At 41.3% G+C, this 21,719-nt stretch overlaps 1 protein-coding gene across 1 annotated transcript in view; it reads right to left on the bottom strand.

The window, feature by feature from the left end:
- Positions 1–6,301, bottom strand: part of gdpd4a (glycerophosphodiester phosphodiesterase domain containing 4a) — a gene marked incomplete at its 5' end in the record, with an annotated part of 44,056 nt that extends 37,755 nt beyond the window's left edge. The window contains 5 exons of the mRNA XM_084064576.1: positions 1,830–1,889; positions 2,759–2,852; positions 3,718–3,821; positions 5,336–5,441; positions 6,243–6,301. Coding sequence (XP_083920702.1) covers positions 1,830–1,889; positions 2,759–2,852; positions 3,718–3,821; positions 5,336–5,441; positions 6,243–6,301 — 423 coding nt within the window. The remainder of the gene's footprint in view (positions 1–1,829; positions 1,890–2,758; positions 2,853–3,717; positions 3,822–5,335; positions 5,442–6,242) is intronic.
- Between the last annotated feature and the right edge of the window lie 15,418 nt (positions 6,302–21,719).

Here is a 21,719-nt window from a genome sequence, read left to right as displayed (position 1 = left end):
GGCAGGTCAGGGATACATGCAACTTTGGTCTCCTCTTTCAGGACCTTCACAAGGCTTGCCTTGGTACCTGTTCTCATCCTGCCATCTTCCTGGAAGAGGGAAGGGGGGAAGTCACTGCACTCGTGGTTGCCTATAAAGTCAACAAGGTTGAGTTCTCCACCACTGGCTATGATTAGGGTCATGCGAAGGAGGGCAGTAATTTCATTGCTCTTGCCAGGTGCTGAGGTTTTCCCCTTAGATTGTTTAGATTTTGTGTTTTGAGTGTAGAAAGTGTTAAGCTTCATTATTCTTGTCTTCTTCTGTTCACTGGACAGTGACTCACACAGTGCCTTCAGACCCAGTTCTTTCACACTCATCAAGTCGTCCTTGACTGTGGATGTGGAATCAGCACACTGTCCTGTAGATATGTTGATCATGGATGATGTGCTCACTGTAAATGGGTTAGTCTCCACTGCTGCCTTGACTACCATCTCTGCATCCCGGATTACACGACTCTGACCAGACTCATGGTGTGGGTCTGCCATATTGACAACATATAAATTAAAGCTCAAACTGACCAAATGTGTTCATATTACTTAAAAAGCAGACTTTTTGCCATAACAGTCAGCTGTCACTGTAAAAGTCAAAGTAAAACTCATTTTTGCGTGGCGTCCATCTTGGAAATATGCAAATTAAAGGTCCAGACACACCCAATCATAAAGATAAGTATTCCATTGAGTTTCTCATGCTCTGAAACCATGAAATAGACACCAAGTTTTTATTTCTAGCCCATCTGGTTCTTTGCCCCCTGGGTATAAGTTTTTACTGTACTGGATGTCGGCCATCTTGAATTTCGGAGTCAAAACGAGGTCTGACAATTAAAATTGTGTCAGATTTGGAATCCTCATGGTTGACTTGTATGGAAAAGTGCCTTCATACATGATTCTAGGTCATCCAGATCAAAAGTAAATTTTTAGAGATGGCGCCGGGGGCCATTTTGAATTTGGCTGTCTAGCAAAAAATGCCGGTATTTTTGGGAGGGACCTGGGGGCTAAATCTTTTCTAAAGGGTCCATAGAGGTCAAATCAATCGTAAAAACATACTTGCCAAAGGATGGTCACAGAACCTCACTTTCGGACCCTACTATAAAACAGCATGCTTACACTAAAATGCTTATATATCCAGACTTATAAGGGCTACTGGCATAAACTTGGTACCTGAAGAAAGCTAAGACTTGGGGGATTCCAATGTTGGTGTCCAACACTGTACAGTTATTACCAAATTGCTGTAGTATTCCTGCAAACACTGAAGAAATGTCATTTTTGTATCCTCGCCTATACAAAGATTACAGTTAGACAGTCAAAAACACCCTGTTACTCTCATGGTTGCACCCCAGCTATATTCCTACTTTCTTCCCCCATAAGTGCAGATGTTCTGTGCAAAGTTTCATGTCAGTAGAATAAAGAATGTGGGTTTAGCACCTGTTTTTTTGGAAAGAGGTCCTGGCGCTGGCGGCCATGTTGAATTTCTCAATTTTGAGGCCTTAATTGACATTTTTGCGCTGGGTATACAGCAGATTTGGATTCAGCACCCCTTAATACCCCTAGAAATGTTGTATACCAAAAATAAACACGAAATGCCTTCGGGGTTATGCTTCTCTGAAAATGTACCCTGTCTAGTGTGTGTGTGCGTGTGTGTGTGTGTGTGTGTGTGTGTGTGTGTGTGTGTGTGTGTGTGTGTGTGTGTGTGTGTGTGTGTGTGTGTGTGTGTGTGTGTGTGTGTGTGTGTGTGTGTGTGTGTGTGTGTGTGTGTGTGTGTGCGCGCATGTGCGTGCGTGCGTATGTGTGTACCTTGTGGCTCCAGTGAAGGTACAGCCTCTGTCCCTCAGCCAGTAGATACACCGCCACAACCTGTACAACACATTTACATATGCATATCAATACATCAGTTTCCTATGGCTCTAGCAGCTGTACTATTAATAACGTTGGGTTTAGAAGAGAAGAGAAGAGAAGAGAAGAGAAGAGAAGAGAAGAGAAGAGAAGAGAAGAGAAGAGAAGAGAAGAGAAGAGAAGAGAGGAGAGGAGAGGAGAGGAGAGGAGAGGAGAGGAGAGGAGGGAAGAGAAGAGAAGAGAAGAGAAGGGAAGGGAAGGGAAGGGAAGGGAAGGGAAGGGAAGGGAAGAGAAGAGAAGAGAAGAGAAGAGAAGAGAAGAGAAGAGAAGAGAAGAGAAGAGAAGAGAAGAGAAGAGAAGAGAAGAGAAGAGAAGAGAAGAGAAGAGAAGAGAAGAGAAGAGAAGAGAAGAGAAGAGAAGTGTCCTAAATAATAGCTAGGGACCCTCTGGAAACCCCCCAAGGAAGTCCCCAGACCCCACTTTGGGAGCCAATTTCTTGTCCTCTCCACTTAGAGGCCACCCAGCCTGATATGCATTTGGCCGTGGAACCCCATCTCAAAATGTTTTGTTCCAGGGACCCCCCAGAAGCAAAGATTTGAGTTGTAAAATGTTTACTTTTTTTTATTTTTTAAATGACTCGATAATTTGTGCAGGACGTCATGGCTAGTCTCTCAATAGACATAGGCCTATCTTTGTGTGTGTGTGTGTGTGTGTGTGTGTGTGTGTGTGTGTGTGTGTGTGTGTGTGTGTGTGTGTGTGTGTGTGTGTGTGTGTGTGTGTGTGTGTGTGTGTGTGTGTGTGTGTGTGTGTGTGTGTGTGTGTGTGTGTGTGTGTGTGTGTGTGTGTGTGTGTGTGTGTGTGCATGTAGTACTGTAGCTGTGTGTTCTCACCAGCAGTAGAGTGATGTATGTGAAGAGAGCTGCAGCGAGCACCAGCAGCACCAGAGACCAGGGGAACCAGAACCCCAGAGTCCCAAAGTTCAGCCTGCATAATAACAAACAACATGAATGACTACCATTCAAAAGATGATCACATTAAATAAAGGTCTCTGGCGGGTGGAAACCTCAAAAACTGTCCAAAACTGTCACTTTTCAGGATTAAAATTCAAAAGCATAAAAAGTAGCAGATCCACAAGCTCAAAATGCAGATCTGCTACGTTCGATGCTTTTGTGTGACGCTGTAGTACTGTACAGTATGATCAAGTACGGTGTTCATTTGCGAAAAATACGAAAAGAATATGGAGATAAGAGGTTTCTGCCCGACAGCGACGATATGATTATTACCTGGGAAAGGACGCGTTAGTATGGATTCCACCAACGTTATAGGATAGACCCGCCTTACCTGTGTCTGATTGGCTTCCTGGCAGGCATAGTTCTACTCAGTGGCGTGCACAGACATTTTGAGGGGCAGGTGCTCAAGTAAATTATACTTTTTTTTGTTTACTTGGTCTGCTCTTTTTTCCCTCTACACTTATACCTCTTTGCCAAAAATAGCCGATCTACAAGCCCACAACGCCTCGCAGCGCGAGGCGTTGTGGGCTTGTAGATCTGCTATTTTTGGCTAAAGTTCTCCTCAGAAAAGGGATGCTAGGTTTCGAGTGGTTATGGTAAAAAGAAAAATCATATCACATAAAGATTTGGCGGACCCCCTGTAGTAACTCTGAGGACCCCCCTAGGTTGAAGACCCCTGCTGTGCCCTTTTTTCAAAAGGCACTTCTGGTCAAGAGGGCAAAGGGCAGGTGCTCAAGCACCACCTAGAGTCTATCTGTGCACGTCCCTGGTTCTACTGAGGTTGGGGGTTAAGGTTAGGTTTAGGCATAGTTGTGTGTGTGTGTGTCTGTATCACCCACCAGTCAAAGATGATGTAGTCGTTCTGAGCTTCGGTGCAGAAGTACAGGAACACAAAACTCAGGAAGAAGGTGATGATCAGGAGGCCAAAACTGATACACTCCACCTGCGACCCACACACACGCACACGCACACACACACACACACACACACACACACACACACACACACACACACACACACACACACACACACACACACACGGTGTACAAGCGTGGACTTGATGATACCTCAAAACTATTATGCCAGTGCAGCAGACAGAGGCGTCCAAACAGTGGAGTGATCCAGTGTGACTGTCTCTGCACATTTTTTTTACGCTATAGCTGACCGTGTAGAATGTTGTTGCTGTTATTTTGTTCCTGGTTATGAAGCAGCTCCAGTACCGCTGGCCCGCTAGGCCAGGCCAGGCCCTGTCCACTGGAGTCAGCAGGAAACACTCAGATACAGACAGACAGACAGACAGGCTGGGGAATCGATAAGCCAGCCCACTCTGCACTATCAGCAAACTTAAAAGCCCGGGTTCATATACTTCGTCGTACGAATGGTGTCGGCGGCGTCGAAAATAGCAGACGTACAAGCTCACGATGAGTCACGGATGTCACACGTTGTGAGCTTGTAGGTCTGCTGTTTTTGGCATAAATGATAAGCTTAGCTCCAGACCAAACGCACCGCTTCACACGAGGTAGTGTCAGTGTGCGGACAGAGAGAGAGAAAGAGAGAGAGAGAGAGAGAGACAGAGAGAGAAAGAGAGAGAGATGCTAGCACAGAGGAGTGTAAATGAACGCAGCACACTGAAGGCATGCTTCTTTATCTGTAGTTTGTGTGCATTTGTTGTGCAAATTAGGGCGGCAACTATCCATTTCTTTTTCAATTAATCATGTAATCGAGATGTGTATTTTGGGATTATAATAATATATATATAGACAAATTGACTTCAAAAATAATTGACTTTTTTTTTATAATCCACTAAATCAATTAGCCACATTAACCACTTAAGAAAGTGGTTTATAGTTTGTCGCACAACGGTGTTATCCAACGCGTCGCATCGGGGTGTATTGTGAGCTTGTAGATTGGCTATTTTTCACTATTTCCTCTCTGTCGGGTGGAAACCTCATATGTCTACAACTGTGACTTTTCAGGATTCAAATTCAAAAACAGCAAAAGTAGCAGATCTACAAGCTCGGTTGGAATATGGAGATGAGGTTTCTGCCCGAGAGCAACGATTTATGAAAAGCATTTTTTTGTATAAATCTATCAAATCCATTACGGTTGCACCCCTTGTGAAAATGTGTGTGTACACAGTATATGCATAAAGCAGTAATTCTCTAACTTCTTCGTGCCAGGGACCCCCAAAATTATATATATTTGGCCATGGGCCCCCATGATCTGAAAAGGTTTTGTGCCAGGGCCCCCCAGAAGAGAAGATTTATATAAAAAGAAAAATATATAAATTATTAAAAATGTTCTAAACATTTTTTTTTTAATGTCCAAAAAAAGCAGATGTACAAGCCTGTGAGCTTGTACATTGTGCTATTTCTGAATAGCCAATGTCTAAATGGAAAAAAATGTGTATGTGTATGTGTATGTGTGTGGTGCATGTGCGTGCGGCCGTGCATGTACCTTGCTGCAGCAGCACTCTCCCGGCTGTGCTCTGGCTCGTTGATAGCGTCTCCATTGGCAACCGTAGAGGCCCGCCAGGCAGGACACAAACGGCTGGTGTTCATACCTGTCAATCGATCAATCAAGTCTATCTTCAATGAACTATATACTCATTTCAGAATCAGGCTGTTTTCACTTTTCATCGTTATCAATAAACAAATCTATACCCAATAACAGCCCTCAATAATGAATGATCTAAGCCATAATGCAGCTCATCATGATCATTGTGCAGCAAATGATCAATTCTGTTATCCCTGATACGGTTGATTATCAATGGTCAATTATCCTGTCAATAAATGTGTTTTAATTCATGAGGAAGACATTGTGCAACCAGTAGTAGGTATGGTGGTGTCTACAAATGTCAAAATATGCTTTTTAAAAAATATATAATATCTACTGTACCACTGTAGATGTATAGATAAACCCTTAGAGGGCATCTTAGAAGTACAGATTAACCCTTCGAGGGAGTCTTTGGTGTATCGATTAACCCTTAAGCCTAGCTCACTCTACAGGAGAATCAGGGAGATTTGGGGTCAGAAACGCCCACCCCTCCCTCCTGACGATTGGTAGTAGTAATCTGCCCGGATCATCCTGTAATGTGAGGTGTTTAAAAAATCTAATATTAAACCTCTCGATCTGCTCACAGACGATCAGGACCGTCCATTACTCTCAAACATGTTTGATATTCATCTGGATAATTACATCCAGTGTCTACATATCATTTTGGGGGTCCTTGATATGAAAAAGTTTGAGCACCATTGATATAGCAACATAGGTTTTTTAGAAAACTGATAGGATTTAGAAGAAATTGTTTTAATCGGCCTCAGGTCTTAATGGGTTAAGAGGGAGTCTTGTTTGTCTACTGTACCTCTGCAGCAGCTGCCGCCGCACCACCTTTAACTTCCCCAGTTTCAGTCTGGTCACGGGGTGGGGGGGGGGTCAAACAACTCACCCACAGCCACACATCACAGACGGGCAGGGAGAGAGAGAGGGAGAGAGAGAGAGAGAGAAGAAAGTCTGAGACCAGATGAAGGGGAAAGAGACAGGGACAAGATGGAGGGATAGGGGAGAAAAGGGAAGGGGGGGGGGTTACGTAAACAGATTGAGATGAAGGACAGTGGAAGGAGGGAAAGGATGAAAGCGAGAAGGGGGAAAGAGAGAGAGAGAGATAAAAAGGGCGAGCAAAGACTGCTGGCAGTTTCGGCACCTAAACAGATGGGAGAAGAGAGAGAGAGAGCGAGAGAGACATTTGTATGGATTTATACTGAATATAAAGACATTCTGAACTCAGCAGAGTCCCTTCCTCTCTGTATGTATGTGTGTGTGTGTGTGTGTGTGTGTGTGTGTGTGTGTGTGTGTGTGTGTGTGTGTGTGTGTGTGTGTGTGTGTGTGTGTGTGTGTGTGTGTGTGTGTGTGTGTGTGTGTGTGTGCGCGCGCGCGTGTGCGTCATAAACTGTAAACAAGAAATGACACAGTCATATTATACCAGCTTGCGGCAAGCTAAACCCCTTGAAAAGTACTGTCAACTCATGATGACTCTTACTAAACATTACCAAAAATATATATATTAAACTGTAGGCTAAACATTAGGGTTGTCCGATATTGGCTTTTTTACCGATAACCGATATACCGATATTGTCCAACTCTTAATTACCGATACCGATATCAACCGATACCGATATATGCGGGGATTATTGTGATTAGGGTAAGCTCAAATTTCATATCACACACACCATATACAGTAAGAACTCCTGTAACTTATTTATAAAGCAAAAAAAAATGTAAAAAAAATTTTTTTTTTCAAAAACCGATACCGATATTTTCCCGATATCAATTTTTATGCTAATATCGGCCGATAATATCGGGAGGCCGATAATATCGGACATCCCTACTAAACATAAACCAAAATAACTACTAGGCTTGTAATAAAAACTGCAGTTTTAAATAACATATTTAACTTCTTTGAGAAGAGAGAACGGCCGCTGGCATCTGTGATGCCATAGCCTGAGAGGACGTTCGGGCGAACGTGTTGCGCTGACTGATGCAGTCACCCAGTGATGACACAATACCACCGTTCAGAGTATGGGAAGACATTGCGAACTCCCCATTGGCCTAAAGGACAGCCAATGAGGAAAAAGTTAAAAAGTAACGAGAAAGTAACGAGTAGTTGCAGCGACTGAATATAGACCAGCTCTGCAAGCTGGTAAAAATATGGAAGAAGGGAACCGTTGACCCATTGGTTTCTACGACCCGTTTTGAAGCCACTTTTTCAGCAAATCTCTCAAATCCACCATCTTGGAACTTCCGGTCCCGAAAAGCAACCAGAAACGACTGCTATTGCCTGCAACCGCAGCAAGGGACGGGTCTTCACTCGGTAGAACAAGTAGAAGCCCTAGAAAATGTTTAAATTAATGGCACCATAATTTAAAAAATCATGATAATTGAAAAAATACTTTTTTTGAAAACAAAGTATTTATGAAAATGTTTACTACGGTAATAAAATCAAGTGTAAAGTCCGGCCAAAACCTCATTCACTTGAATGGAGTAAAACTGCTTTTGCAGCCATCAGGAGGGGATATAGCGACATCTGCTGGGACCATTAATTAGAACTGCATGCTGATAATGACTCCCTATTTGGCCTCAAATCCAGCGGAGCTTCCTTGCTGCCTGGTGTGCGCGCGTGCGTGTGTATGTGCGTTTCACTGGAGCTCTGGTTGTACTGACCCGGTTAGACCAGCCCAAGAGACATGTCCATGCGTTCTATTCATGTACGTGTACATGTATGTATGTCCATTCTAATCCATCATTCCATCCAGACCCGTCTCATTAAGAATGACCGCTGACCTCTCTGGCGTCCCTTATACGCAAAAGGTTTTTCCAGGGGAAGAATTACGAATAAATAATGAGCCAAGTGTCCTGGTGTTAGGACTTAGGAGTAATCCAATCCAAATAATGAGCCAAGTGTCCTGGTGTTAGGAGGACTAATCCAATCACGTTCCAAACAAGGCAGACAGAAGCGGGCTTGAGCCCTGTGAGGAGCGCCAAAGCACCCGGCGCTGTGCGACTCACACATCGATAGGGGTTGGGGAATCAGTGGGAATAATCCATTTCCAAATTGCACATCGTTGCTGTCGGGAATGAAACCCTCTTATCTCCATATTGTACGTTTTTGAATTACTTTTTGAATTTGAATCCTGAAAAGTAAACAGTTTTGGACATATGAGGTTTCCACCCGACAGAGACGACATAGTACTTGCAAAAGTTCTGAAACATCCACGCTCAATGTATCTGTGGTTTTCAGTCTCCAATAGGGGTCAAAAATAAGTGTTTTCCAATACCGATCGATGGCCAACATTGTGAAACCAAGATTTTGTAACCGTTATTTTCATGCCAAAATAAAACCCCTACCAGCATGATTCAGCATTTCCCACTAGACGCTGTACAGAAGAGCCATATTGACAGGGTGATATAGCCAATGTCATTAAAGTATAATACATCGGCCTAACCCTTTGTCTCCAGTGGCCATTAGCAGCTGTACTGTATTAGAGCTAAGGAGGTCTTTAAGTAAATAAGTAGTCTTGGGAACCAACAGTACCAGAGCCATGTGGCCCATAGTTCAGGAGTCTATCTCCTGTTTCTGTATAGCGTGAGGCAGCTTGAAGTACATCCCCTGGACATGACATTAGTATGTCACATGATGTACACCTACATCCCCTGGACATGATGCTATTACTATATACATGTCGCAGGGACTCACCCCCAACCCAACCCTTGATGCTGAGTGCCAAGCAGGGAGGCATTAGTTACAGTTTTTTTTAATAGTATTTGGTATGACTCGGCCAGGGATCGAACCTCCGACCTCCCAATCTCAGGGCGGCAACTATAACCACAAGGCCACTGAGCTGACACATAAATCTGTTACACAGAACAAGCCTGAGTGTTAACGGCATAGTATATAACTTTCCCTTTTGTGTTTACATAACAAAACAAATACATATTTTCTTTCCAATCATTTCCCTCAATACCAGCAGTCATCAACCACTGGAGTAGTGTGGTGGTGTTTACCTGCAGAAAAACACACTGGCCTCTCGCAGTATTTTGGTGTTTTCACTGTTTGTTTTGGTAGCCCCAAAAACATTGCCGTCTACCAAAACAAACAATGAAAACACCAAAATACAGCAAGAGGGCAGTGTGTTTCTGCAGGTAAACACAACCCACACTACACAGTGTGTTTCTGCGGGTAAACACCACCAGACTACACAGTGTGTTTCTGCAGGTAAACACAACCCACACTACACAGTGTGTTTCTGCAGGTAAACACCACCACAGACACTACCCAGTGTGTTTCTGCAGGTAAACACCACCACACTACCCAGTGTGTTTCTGCAGGTAAACACCACCACACTACACAGTGGCTGATGGCTGCTGGTACAGAGGGGAAAAGTGTATTTATTGTTTTTGTTATGTAAACACAGGGCAAAGTCACATTCTATGCCTTTAAGTCAACTCCCAGAGTATAGGGCACAGTAGTGGCGGCCATTTTGTGGTGCCACAGATAGAAAACCCATTAATACTTTCCATAGAGATTTCCAAAAATATTTCATATAAATTACTTTAAGCCTGGAACCAAGCCATCCAGGCTCCTGGTGAATCATGACCATAAAACATTAGATTCTGTGTGAAAGAATATGATCAAACCGCAAAAAAATAATGTAATGTAATTGAATATTCACACAATATTTCACACATAATCAAAGGTTTTCTGGTCATGATTCACCAGGAGCCTGGATGGCTTGGTTCCATCAGTAACAGTTTTGGACATATGAGGTTTCTGTGTGTGTGTGTGTGTGTGTGTGTGTGTGTGTGTGTGTGTGTGTGTGTGTGTGTGTGTGTGTGTGTGTGTGTGTGTGTGTATGTGTATGTGTATATGTGTGTGTGTGTGTGTGTGTGTGTGTGTGTGTGTGTGTGTGTGTGTGTGTGTGGTCAGCAGATGGTTAATACAGTGTTGAAGTTATGTAATATCCTCAGGTGGCCCTGGCTGTACCAACACCTCATCCATACGTAACAGTGCATTACAGCTACAAGGCTCCATTCAAGTCAAGGGCAATAACACGTTGACTCAGCTGAGTTTAGGAGCACAGCACACACAATGACACACATGTATACATGTTACGCCCAACTAAATCTCTCAAGGCAGATTCTGCCCTCTAAGACCCAGCGATGCTTTTTGGCAACAGTCATATTTTATAAAGAAAGGAGTTTAAATAATTTGTTTTTGTGTTATTTTATTTTTTTTCACCTCTAAATCCTCATTGGGTCCTATTGTTTAGTCTTACAATGCCATTGGCCAGGATATTTGCATATAAATACCCCCCACAGAGCCAGGAATCATCACAACTTGAAAAAGCTCCGGGTCTTAGAGGGTTAACAGCAGAATCGGTCAACACCACACAGACTTTAAACAATGTTATTGTTAGTAGGAATAAACACAGAGGCACCTGGGAGGGAGTGGACAAAGAAAGGGGAGGAGCCAAGCCAGAGTTCCTGTTTTACACAAAAAAGGAGGTGGTAACCCCAGACGCAAAAATAAAGGGCAAAATAAAAAAAACATCCTATATTACAATTGGCATTGATAGATATATTTTGTGGACCAGATTGATATGATCTAGAAATATCGATCTAACCAGTCAAATTAATATAGTGATGTCTTTTTGGGCCTGTACTTCAGTCTTTTAAACATGCCTTTTGTAACTCTACTATACTTTCTCTACCAAGGCCATGTAGCTGGCTCCATATTTGCTATCTGGTGCTGGCTCCATATGTTCCCAATCAGTAAAAACATGTCTTGGTCAACGTTTTGTGTTTAATGTCCTAATGACCTGTATCTCTGTACGATGACCGATATCTCTGTTTGACCCGACATCGTCACTAATTCCCTTTTGTCAGCTGTCATCCTGTCACAGATAAAACCATGCACATGTCCTATGATATCGAAGGAACAACTTGTTTATGGAACCGAGAATTGTACACAAGGACACCCTAAGATGAACAACAACTTATTATTGAGACAGCCAGACGCCTGTCCATCCTACGACTCCCATCCTACGTCTGAGGGTCTTAAAGCCAATCATAAGGATGCACCTATGTCTGATGTCATTGAAGTCCAACTGTGTATAAATACTATTGCCTGTTATTGAAGCATTAGTGTGTGTTTGTGCGTGGAAGTGCTTGTTGTCTTATGTCAGTGTGTCAGTGTGTTTGATATTCTTGTCTGTAACTTGTACTGTCTCCTGTGTGCACACTCGGGCAATACAGACTAATCATTTTGGACGTACCAGGTGTCTGACTCTCATTTCTTTGGGTGTTGGCTGGACGGGTATTGGGGGGTCTTAGTACCAAACCATCTTTTCATCTTTCTTTGGCTCGTGCCTTATTCATAGGGTTCAAATTTAACCCCATCAATGGTCCTTCGATAAACGGTTAAACATCCACCCGAGATTATCATTTTTTATAATTTTTTTCTCGACCGGTGTGTTTAGAATCAGCGTTCAAATTTACTTTATTTTTGCATTCCTTCTGGGTGACGATTCAGCGGTGAATTCAGATTCAGTTTTTTTTTGATACTTTTCCTTTTTTGGACCCCCACCTCCTCCTCCTCCAGTCGACACTCCAGAGGGCCGATCTGTTCATCTACGCGTGGTGAGACAGCTCTTATCAGCCGCCCTGAAACCAGACACTTTGGGTATGTGAAAGTTCTGTATTGCTCACACGGGAGGCTATAGTATAGTACTTGTTATATCTTGTTTGTCTTGTAGTTTCTGTTTACTGTTCCGTACAGTTGTCTTAGTTGTCATAATGTACTAATTTCCCTTCTATACTGATATTTGACCTAAGATTAACCCCTGCCACCCCTTTACACACTGCCTATCGGCTGTATGTGGGTTAATGTTCTAGTCTACTGTTCTAGCCTTAGATAGACAGGCATAAAACGTCCGCCTTATCGGGTCTCAAATCAGCTGAGTTCAAGGGTACTCCAGTGTTGCTCTTCCCCTGGCTTCATATTACCTGCTACAGGTAACACATTTGTATGCAGTTGTATTTCTATGTTAGTACCACCCATCGGATAGCGGTCCGCGAGTACAAAACATTAATAGGCAGCTGCATACTGGAACACAATTTCCAACCCATACGGCATCGCCAGGTTGCCTTCCTTGTAATTCAGAAACTTCTGCATCGGTCGTTGTGAATATTCCCAGTTGTTCATATATATATATATATATATATATATAATTGTGCTATGTTTCGCCCTGCATGATTATGTATATGTGCATATGGATTTATGGTGTGTACCTCTGCCACGTTAACACGTCATTTGGTTTTCGGTACATGTATAAATCATTATGACTGAGCAGCTGGGTGTTCTCGGCGAGTCCGTTTGAAGTTTGTGTTTTACTTACCCAGTCAGTACATTTTTTTGTTTGTTTGTCTTGTACATTTTGTTTTAGTTTGTTTGTCTTGAATTATGAGTTACATTGTGCCATTACAACCGTTCTGTGCATATAAACTCTCTCTCCCTCCCTAACTAAACCCAACACCCTGGTCTTATCAAATTGACCTTGGAGTAAACTGCAGCTACTGTGGCCTATTTTTTTTCCCCTGCCGAGATTATTCTCCCTGCTACACTTTACTTTACTACTTTGGGTGATTGATTGACACTCTGTTGCATTGTGTCAAATCAAAAAGGAGGGATAGTTTACAATGCATTAACCTTATCACGAGGCTCATTCCCCGTACTTATCGGACATTTGTATTATTTTTCCCTTAGAACAGTTACTTTAATTTTGTAGATCAGTTATACCTTGACACACACAGATACATTCAGTATGTGCCAATCAGAGGGGAATTATTATAATATATAATCCAGATACACCATTCAATTATTTTTCATTTTTAAACTTTAATATTTTGATTTCATTCCCATTTTTCTAGAAACTAGCCACCTTTAAAGTCTCCTGTGTTCCTTTCACTTCTCCTGTGTTCCTTTTCTCCAGGCAACCTCTGTATCACTAAACGAGCTGCAGCATCTCATCCAATCAGCCCCTAAAACAGCATTACCTCAGCACGGAACAGTTGGTATAATATCTATTCCTTATCTCCTAGGATAAACCACAGCCTGCTGATTTGCGAATACAGTATATTTTATTATTATTATTATTTTTACTTCACATCATGGGCAGTCTAATAACAACCTTTACTTCATACATGGAAAAGCCAGAACAGCAACTTATGGCCATACCGGGTCCTCCGGTTAGCCCACTTGAACCCCCTAGACAGGTTTCCAACACAAATCAGGCTAACATTACACACCCTCCAAACACCGGACACACCGCTGGGCCTTCTACACCCAGTAAATGTCAGGCTCCGCGTCGAGATTATAGGGCAGTCCAGTGTTACAGTTGTGGAGAATTAGGACATACGCGGGTAAAATGTAACAACCTAAACGATGAGCTCCCGTTCAAACCCCAGAATACAGGGACACGCCGGGCTATAAACCCAGAGCCACCTGTTCAAAGACCCAGGGAGCACCCCAAAAACCCCAAAATGTCCTGGAAAATAGAACGTAATCGCCCCATACTGATTATCGGCGACTCCAACCTTGCGAGAATGCCCAAACCTCATCCCAGGTCGAACATACAGATACAAGCTTATCCAGGAGCAAAATATCCACATTTCTCTCAACTTTTAGCGAGGACTCCGGTAGACCACCACGCCACTGTTGTTATCTTATCTGTAGGTATCAACCATCGGAATGAAAGTTCCCTGCAGAACGGTTCACAGCTAGATGAAATGTACAGAGCAGCTCAAACCACATTTCCAAACGCATTGGTATACATCCCCATGGTAAATTTCAGCCGCACACTGACAACACGTCAGAGGAGGATATTAGAGTTACTTAATACTCTCATATATAGCCACTATCACCATCTTTTCACCCTCCCCGCAGCCGAATTCGAGACCCAGGGAGATCAGATTCACTGGACCCCGCGGACTGCAAACAAAATATATGCCCATTGGGTACACCAGTTACATCAGAACTCGATGTTGTAGTTTTTTTTTTGTCACATTCAAATTAGAGATTCATATGTATTAATGAATGGCCATCTTGAAATAATCTGATACCTGTTACATTTATATTTTCCCAAGTATTAATCTCTCATGATGTGTCTTGTTCTCATTTTTTCCTATATTCTATGTCTCACTTTCCATCATCACCAGAAAATTGGCATTATGGGAAATATCCTTTCCCCATCACAAGAGCATGAACGGCTTCCCAGGCATGGTCCCACCAGTGATAACCAAGGGCAGGGTACCGTTCACTCAGGCCTACCAACTTCATTTGATAAGTCAATGTATGAAAGTGAGGATGATGACAAGGTTTTGTTCGACATAAAAAAAAAATGTGCTCTTTCTCCACGTTCTAAGGATGTGGACCTGCTTGGACCTGCTGTCGGTGACGCTTCAGGACTTTCCCCCACCCCATCCGACGTTCCTCTACCTGACACTAGTAAGACATCAAACATTTTACCTGGACGTCGGGTTAACACTAAAAAGGCGGTTTCTAAAACCCACCACACACAGCCACACACTGATCAACATCCAGTAGAGCTCCACCCACTAACCCCTCCATTCATTGCCTATCCACAGTCTGATGGGTACCAGAAATGGTATCCCGAGGACATTAAACTTACGGCAGCCAATCTGCCTGACATTCGATCTGAGCCGGAGGCATGGCAGGCCGCTCTTAAAGCCGAGATAAAAACGCGTCACCTCAACGCAAAACAGGCCCGAGATCTAATTACCCAATGTTGTCCGCTCGTTATGGCGCACAACATTTCGCGAGGAGTTATTCTTAACGCTCAGAACGGTCTCCCGTTCCACTATCTCTGTGTAAAGATAAATGATGACACTCACATACCTATAATGATCCGAAATGAGTCCCACCAGATGGCTGTAGAAAAAATGATTGAAAACGCACACGGTCTCATGTGTGCTAACCTTTATTGAGATGCTGTCACTGACTTCATTTATAAATTCAGTCACTAAATACAACACAAACAGCACATAAATGGGGGACCGGGGCCCACCGACAACAGGTGCCAACCAGGAACCATTCAGGTAATACACTGTACACCCAGAGCACACCAACGTATTAATTCTATTTTACATTCATTAGTTCAGTTTCTGATGGTCTGGTCTTAAGTTAAACCTGTTTCATGTTTTTCTTTCTCGTTAGCGGATAGTTTAGTATTTATTTTGTTTTGGTAGCTGAGGGGATTCTATTTATGGCGACGGGGAAATTGTTTCTGGCATAAACGGAATCCCACCTTTTGTTTCTTTGATCAACCATCATTTTTGACCTCATGTTAAAATTCCACCCTATAGTATTTGTTATAACACCTTTTCCATGTCTACTCTGCTCTTATGCCTCATAGCATCACCGGTACCCCGAAGGCAGCCGAGATCCATTCAGATCCAAATTACTGATGTAAAGATTTTTTTGGGTGACCCAAGACCGTATTGGGATCAGAGGTCAGTGGATTTCAGAGGGGTCACAACAGAGGTAAGGTGTGCATTTTAACATTACGCCTCCTGTGCCCCTCTGGAACTCCAACAAAGATTTACACATTAATATGAATCCTGGTACAATTTGCTCAGTTTTTAATAATAATTCTTATCCATTTACTTAAAAAGGAACTTCATTTTATTTTTCATTGTCGGTTCAAAAATAATAATAATAATAATAATAATACTAATAATAATAATAATAATAATAATAATAATAATAATCTTCAAATATTTTGTTAGATTCTCAGAATACACTAAAATACTCGTTGTCAATTTACCCACTACTAAGTATATTGGATAATCAAATTCTCATAGGTTCTCTCACTCCCTTATCCAATACAGCCTCCTCTCATTTCTCCCGTTTCTTATCTGTTTACATTTTCTTGGTCGGAGCTGTTCTCATAACAAAGTAGGCTATAGTTAATAATGGCTCACAGAGAAGACTACTTTAACAATAAGTTTCAATGCCTTAATAATACATTTTAAACTATTCTCAATATTTCAAATTCTCTTAAATATTTTTAATATAATTTAAACTAATAAGTAATACGGAACCAAGTCAGGATAAAATATTTCTCTTTCCAAAATTAGAGTTAAAAAAAAAAAAAAAAAAAAAAAAAAACTTTGAACACTGAGTGACTCTCTCTCTGTCTCTCTCTTCTCCCTGTTGAGCGCCTGTTGTTTATGGTGTGTGGGTGAGTGAGAAAGTGCAGGAAGTGTTAGTAACTGCCACGTTGCTTGGCAACGACCTAGCCTCCATTAAGTTCAACTTCATTCAACCCATATCAGTTAAATTAACCCTAATACGATTCAATATGTTCTAATATCAATATTGGAAAAAAAAATTAACTATAATATTAAGTTTATTATAAAGTCATTTTGAATTATTTTTAAAAAGTTTTGAAAATATTTTATCATTTTAACTTAAGATTTTTTTGAGCTGGTAGATCTGCTCTTTTTGGAAAAAAAATAATTTCCATTTATTTTGGTGTACTTTACCTAACTCTAATATACTCTTCAGAACAAAGATGTTTATTCCTTATTTTTCATTGTTATATTATAATTTTAAATATTTTAATTATAACTTAAAAAAATAAAAATAAAAATAAAAAAAATTGAATTTTTTTTTTTTTTCATTTTTTTCTTTTGATTTTCAGTTTCATTTTTTTTCTTTCTCATCAACAAATTCATCCTCTGACACACACTATATTACAGATATATGAGTGTCAAATAGAGGGGAGTTTGATGAATACTTGATTTAAATATGATTTGATTTAAATGTTTAATGTGCTTTGTTTGTCTTTGTTTTATTTTAGAACGAGAATGTAAGCCACTCCATTAATCCAATTCCTGGACAACAATAAGGTCACAATACCTGCTAATTGTGACATACAGGGCTAAAACTTTAATTTTATTCCAAACTGTTTTAAACTCTGTTTCATACTATAGTCAACTGTAGGTCTCATGCCAAACAGTAAATTTGATTTCCATCTATCTTACAGATTTCAACTAATGTCTTGGATAGATGTTTGATGCCCCCATGCCTACATGATGCAATCGGAAAGTATTTCTTGAGTTTTAAGACCATTCCACGTGAGTTTTTCCCTAAATAAAGTGTAAAGTGATGTAATAAATACAGGTATCAGGAGTGTATTGTTCCAGTCTCAAATACTTGGACCAACAGGTCAACTTGTTAAATAAAGCACTGGACCGCAGCTTCAAAACGAGGAGGGTAACTTTTCTATTCCTGGACATGCACAGAATCGGATCGGACACGTAGGTGTCTTGTCAGATTTCAATTTGAAATTGTCAGACTGGCCAGTTGTCTCTCACTCTATCTCTAAGCTGCCAATGTCATTAACGGTGCTGAAAATTGATTAATCTAAACATGTTTTGAAAAGGTTTGTTGGGACAGTACATTAGCTGAGATTTTTTTTTTTGAATTATAATAAAGTTATTTGCAAGTTGCAAGGGGAAAACTTTTTTGGTGTGGTGTCTTAAAATGTCATGAAATATAACCATGTTTTGCTTCCTAATTGAATAAATAACCATTACATACAGTCCTTTTGAATTAATATCTGAATAAATTACATAGTCCTTTTGAAGATTTTGCCCTTATAGTCCTTTAATACAATTTAAAAGGCAATTTATGTCTACATGTATCTGAACATGTCTCCTTATATGAATTAATTAATTAATTAAATTTTCTTTCAATGTAATCTACCAATCTAGTCCCCAAAGAACTGGGGACTGATAGATATATTTTGTGGACCAGATTGATATGATCTAGAAATATCGATCTAACCAGTCAAATTAATATAGTGATGTCTTTTTGGGCCTGTACTTCAGTCTTTTAAACATGCCTTTTGTAACTCTACTATACTTTCTCTACCAAGGCCATGTAGCTGGCTCCATATTTGCTATCTGGTGCTGGCTCCATATGTTCCCAATCAGTAAAAACATGTCTTGGTCAACGTTTTGTGTTTAATGTCCTAATGACCTGTATCTCTGTACGATGACCGATATCTCTGTTTGACCCGACATCGTCACTAATTCCCTTTTGTCAGCTGTCATCCTGTCACAGATAAAACCATGCACATGTCCTATGATATCGAAGGAACAACTTGTTTATGGAACCGAGAATTGTACACAAGGACACCCTAAGATGAACAACAACTTATTATTGAGACAGCCAGACGCCTGTCCATCCTACGACTCCCATCCTACGTCTGAGGGTCTTAAAGCCAATCATAAGGATGCACCTATGTCTGATGTCATTGAAGTCCAACTGTGTATAAATACTATTGCCTGTTATTGAAGCATTAGTGTGTGTTTGTGCGTGGAAGTGCTTGTTGTCTTATGTCAGTGTGTCAGTGTGTTTGATATTCTTGTCTGTAACTTGTACTGTCTCCTGTGTGCACACTCGGGCAATACAGACTAATCATTTTGGACGTACCAGGTGTCTGACTCTCATTTCTTTGGGTGTTGGCTGGACGGGTATTGGGGGGTCTTAGTACCAAACCATCTTTTCATCTTTCTTTGGCTCGTGCCTTATTCATAGGGTTCAAATTTAACCCCATCAGGCATGTTTCGAGCATGCGTGACCCCGTGCGGTCTGTTGTCTGAGTGAGTTCTGTTGTCTGAGTGAGTGTTGTTATTCGACAGTTACACCAACATTTGTTACCTATCGAGGCCTGTTCCGATCTGTGATTGGCTAACATGGCGGACGTGACGTAGCTTCGACAGTTACATCAACATTGGTTACCTATCGAGGCCAGCTTCTCTGCGGTCTCTATATAACAAAGTGCTCCTTCCGCCTTTAGTCCGTTCCTTAGCCAAACTACAAGCCGTCTTTTTTCCTCTTTTATTCAGGTGGTATATTTTAGCTAATTTACCGTTTGTAAATGAGTGTTTAAAGTGACTTTCCAACTGTGTGTGTGTGTGTGTGTGTGTGTGTGTGTGTGTGTGTGTGTGTGTGTGTGTGTGTGTGTGTGTTTGGTCCTATTGTGGAATGGTTGCTGTTTTTGTCCTGTAATAGAGTCAAGATGTGCTTGAATCTTAATAATAACCACTTTAATGAATTCATTGGGTCCAAATTGTATGGGACTTTTTTGTGTCTCTGTATGTGTTGGATATGTGTAATAAAGTTTTTTTTTTTTTAAGCCTGTTACCTGGCAAAATCTTAAAATGTGCACACTTCAAAGATTAAGAAAAACACAATCCACCCTATGTGCGTGGACCCCACTTTCCATCTAGACTACTGCATGCCCAAAATAGGGATTGATGAATCAATGATTTCATTGATTATTTTTTATCATCGATTATAGCTTTTGCACTCCTACACTGAATTACACATACAACACACACATATACATACACTTCACCGCAAACAGTTTGCCCACTAAGAAATACAGCTACTCTCTCATATCTCACTCTTGTTTAAGGCCCGTCAGAAATAGCCTGGTGACCCATTTTATCCCCTTAAGTTGAACCTTAGTTGAACAATCTCTTTTAATGTGTCACTCATCTACAGTTACAGCTTTTGCCCCACAGTCAGGGGAAAAGACAGATCCGCCAAAACCAGCGATATCAAATGACGCCATTCAACAGAAATGAGGAAGTTGGTTTATATTATGTTTCTGGTTTGAAATGTTACACCAGCGAGGTTCTTAATGTGGGGCCCGGGGACCCCCAGGGGTCCTTAAGGGGCTTCTAGGGAGTCCCCAGCTTGATGATTGATAGTTGTGAACCGAACTTAAGGGTCTGAAAACTCCAAAAGTGTACACACATTTATAATCATTTGGTTCACTTTCAGAGTTAAAATAATATTGAGGATTTGACAGTGTAGATTGGGGTTCTTGGGGTCTGAGGCCTGCATTATGCGAATGCATATCAAAATGGGGGTCTTTGAAATAAAATAAAAAGGTTGAGAACCACTGTGCACTGCAGCACTACACTAGACATGTTCTACACCTGTGTGTTTTTAGCCGCATGCGCTAGCAGCGCGGCTCTATAAACAGCACTAGTCTTAGTCCGACACCCGAGTGAAAAGTGTCGACACCTGAGTGAAAAGTGTCGACACCTAAGTGTCATTGGCTGTCCATCACACTTCCCCCCTTTTAAGCCCCCCTTTTAAGCCAATGGGGAGACGGAAATGTAATGGACACGTTAGTCAACTAATTAGACGAGACGAAAATGTTAGGGCGGGACGAATGGAGAAGAGATCCAATCAGAATTACTCTTTTTGAGGGACTAGTTGGGAAGGGATCCAATCAGAACGATCCTCATTGTTAAGTTAGGTTGAACCACCCGGAAGCAGACCATATTAGGGGCCAGCATGGACGAACACAAATCACAACAAGGCAACGCACGCACGGAGTTACACAGCAGAGAGAGAGAGAAAGGGAGACAGCTTCAGCCAGGAGGGTTAGCCTAAATGCTAGCGTGCTTCATTAGACCTAGTTTGGCTATTAAGTTATTATTTGCCCATGTTCACACTGACTTCAATCTTAGCTATTGTTGGGAAGACCCGTGTGGTGTCACAAAATGTTGCCACCACTTATATAAAAAACATTAGAGCGTTAATTTGCGACGCTAAATGTTGCAAGGTTTGGCGAGAGAAACAAGCAATCCAAAAAACAAGTAATCAGGTCTATGAAAAGATTGGGGCCAAAAAAGCCTGCCACATGCGGCTTTATTATGACTTTGGTCATACTTGTTTTTTTTACTTTAGATTGGCACATCTAAATCTACGCCAGCCATTTACATGTGACATCGTTGCTGTCGGGCAGAAACCTCTTATCACCAAATTCTAACTTTTGGTGTTTTTTCGTAAATGAATGCCCTCCTTGATACAGCGTCACAAAAAAAAGCATCAAAAGTAGCAGATCTACAAGCTCGAAACGTGGGCGCGAACCCAACAGAGACGATATACATGCTACTGTATGTCTGCAACCATACATTCATTAGCCACTTTCAACCTGTCATCTCTATGTTGGGCATGTCATTATAGGTGAACATTAAAAAAAGAACATGTTTCTTTTTGAATTTATTAAATAGAAGAAAGGAAAAAAAATCAGATCTACAAGTACAAGCTCAGAATTTGTCAAGATGCAGTTAACCAGTTAAGCCCTATTTTTTTTAACTAGGGCTTAATAAGTAATAAGTAGTTACTTCTTTTTCTGAAATGATGCCAGCCACGGTTGCTAAGAGATGATTC

Source organism: Gymnoscopelus microlampas (genome assembly GCF_963454915.1).
Source record: "Gymnoscopelus microlampas genome assembly, chromosome: 8".
NCBI lineage: Eukaryota > Metazoa > Chordata > Actinopteri > Myctophiformes > Myctophidae > Gymnoscopelus > Gymnoscopelus microlampas.
Note: the sequence above shows the minus strand (reverse complement) of the source record. Positions and strands in the feature narration are given on the sequence as shown.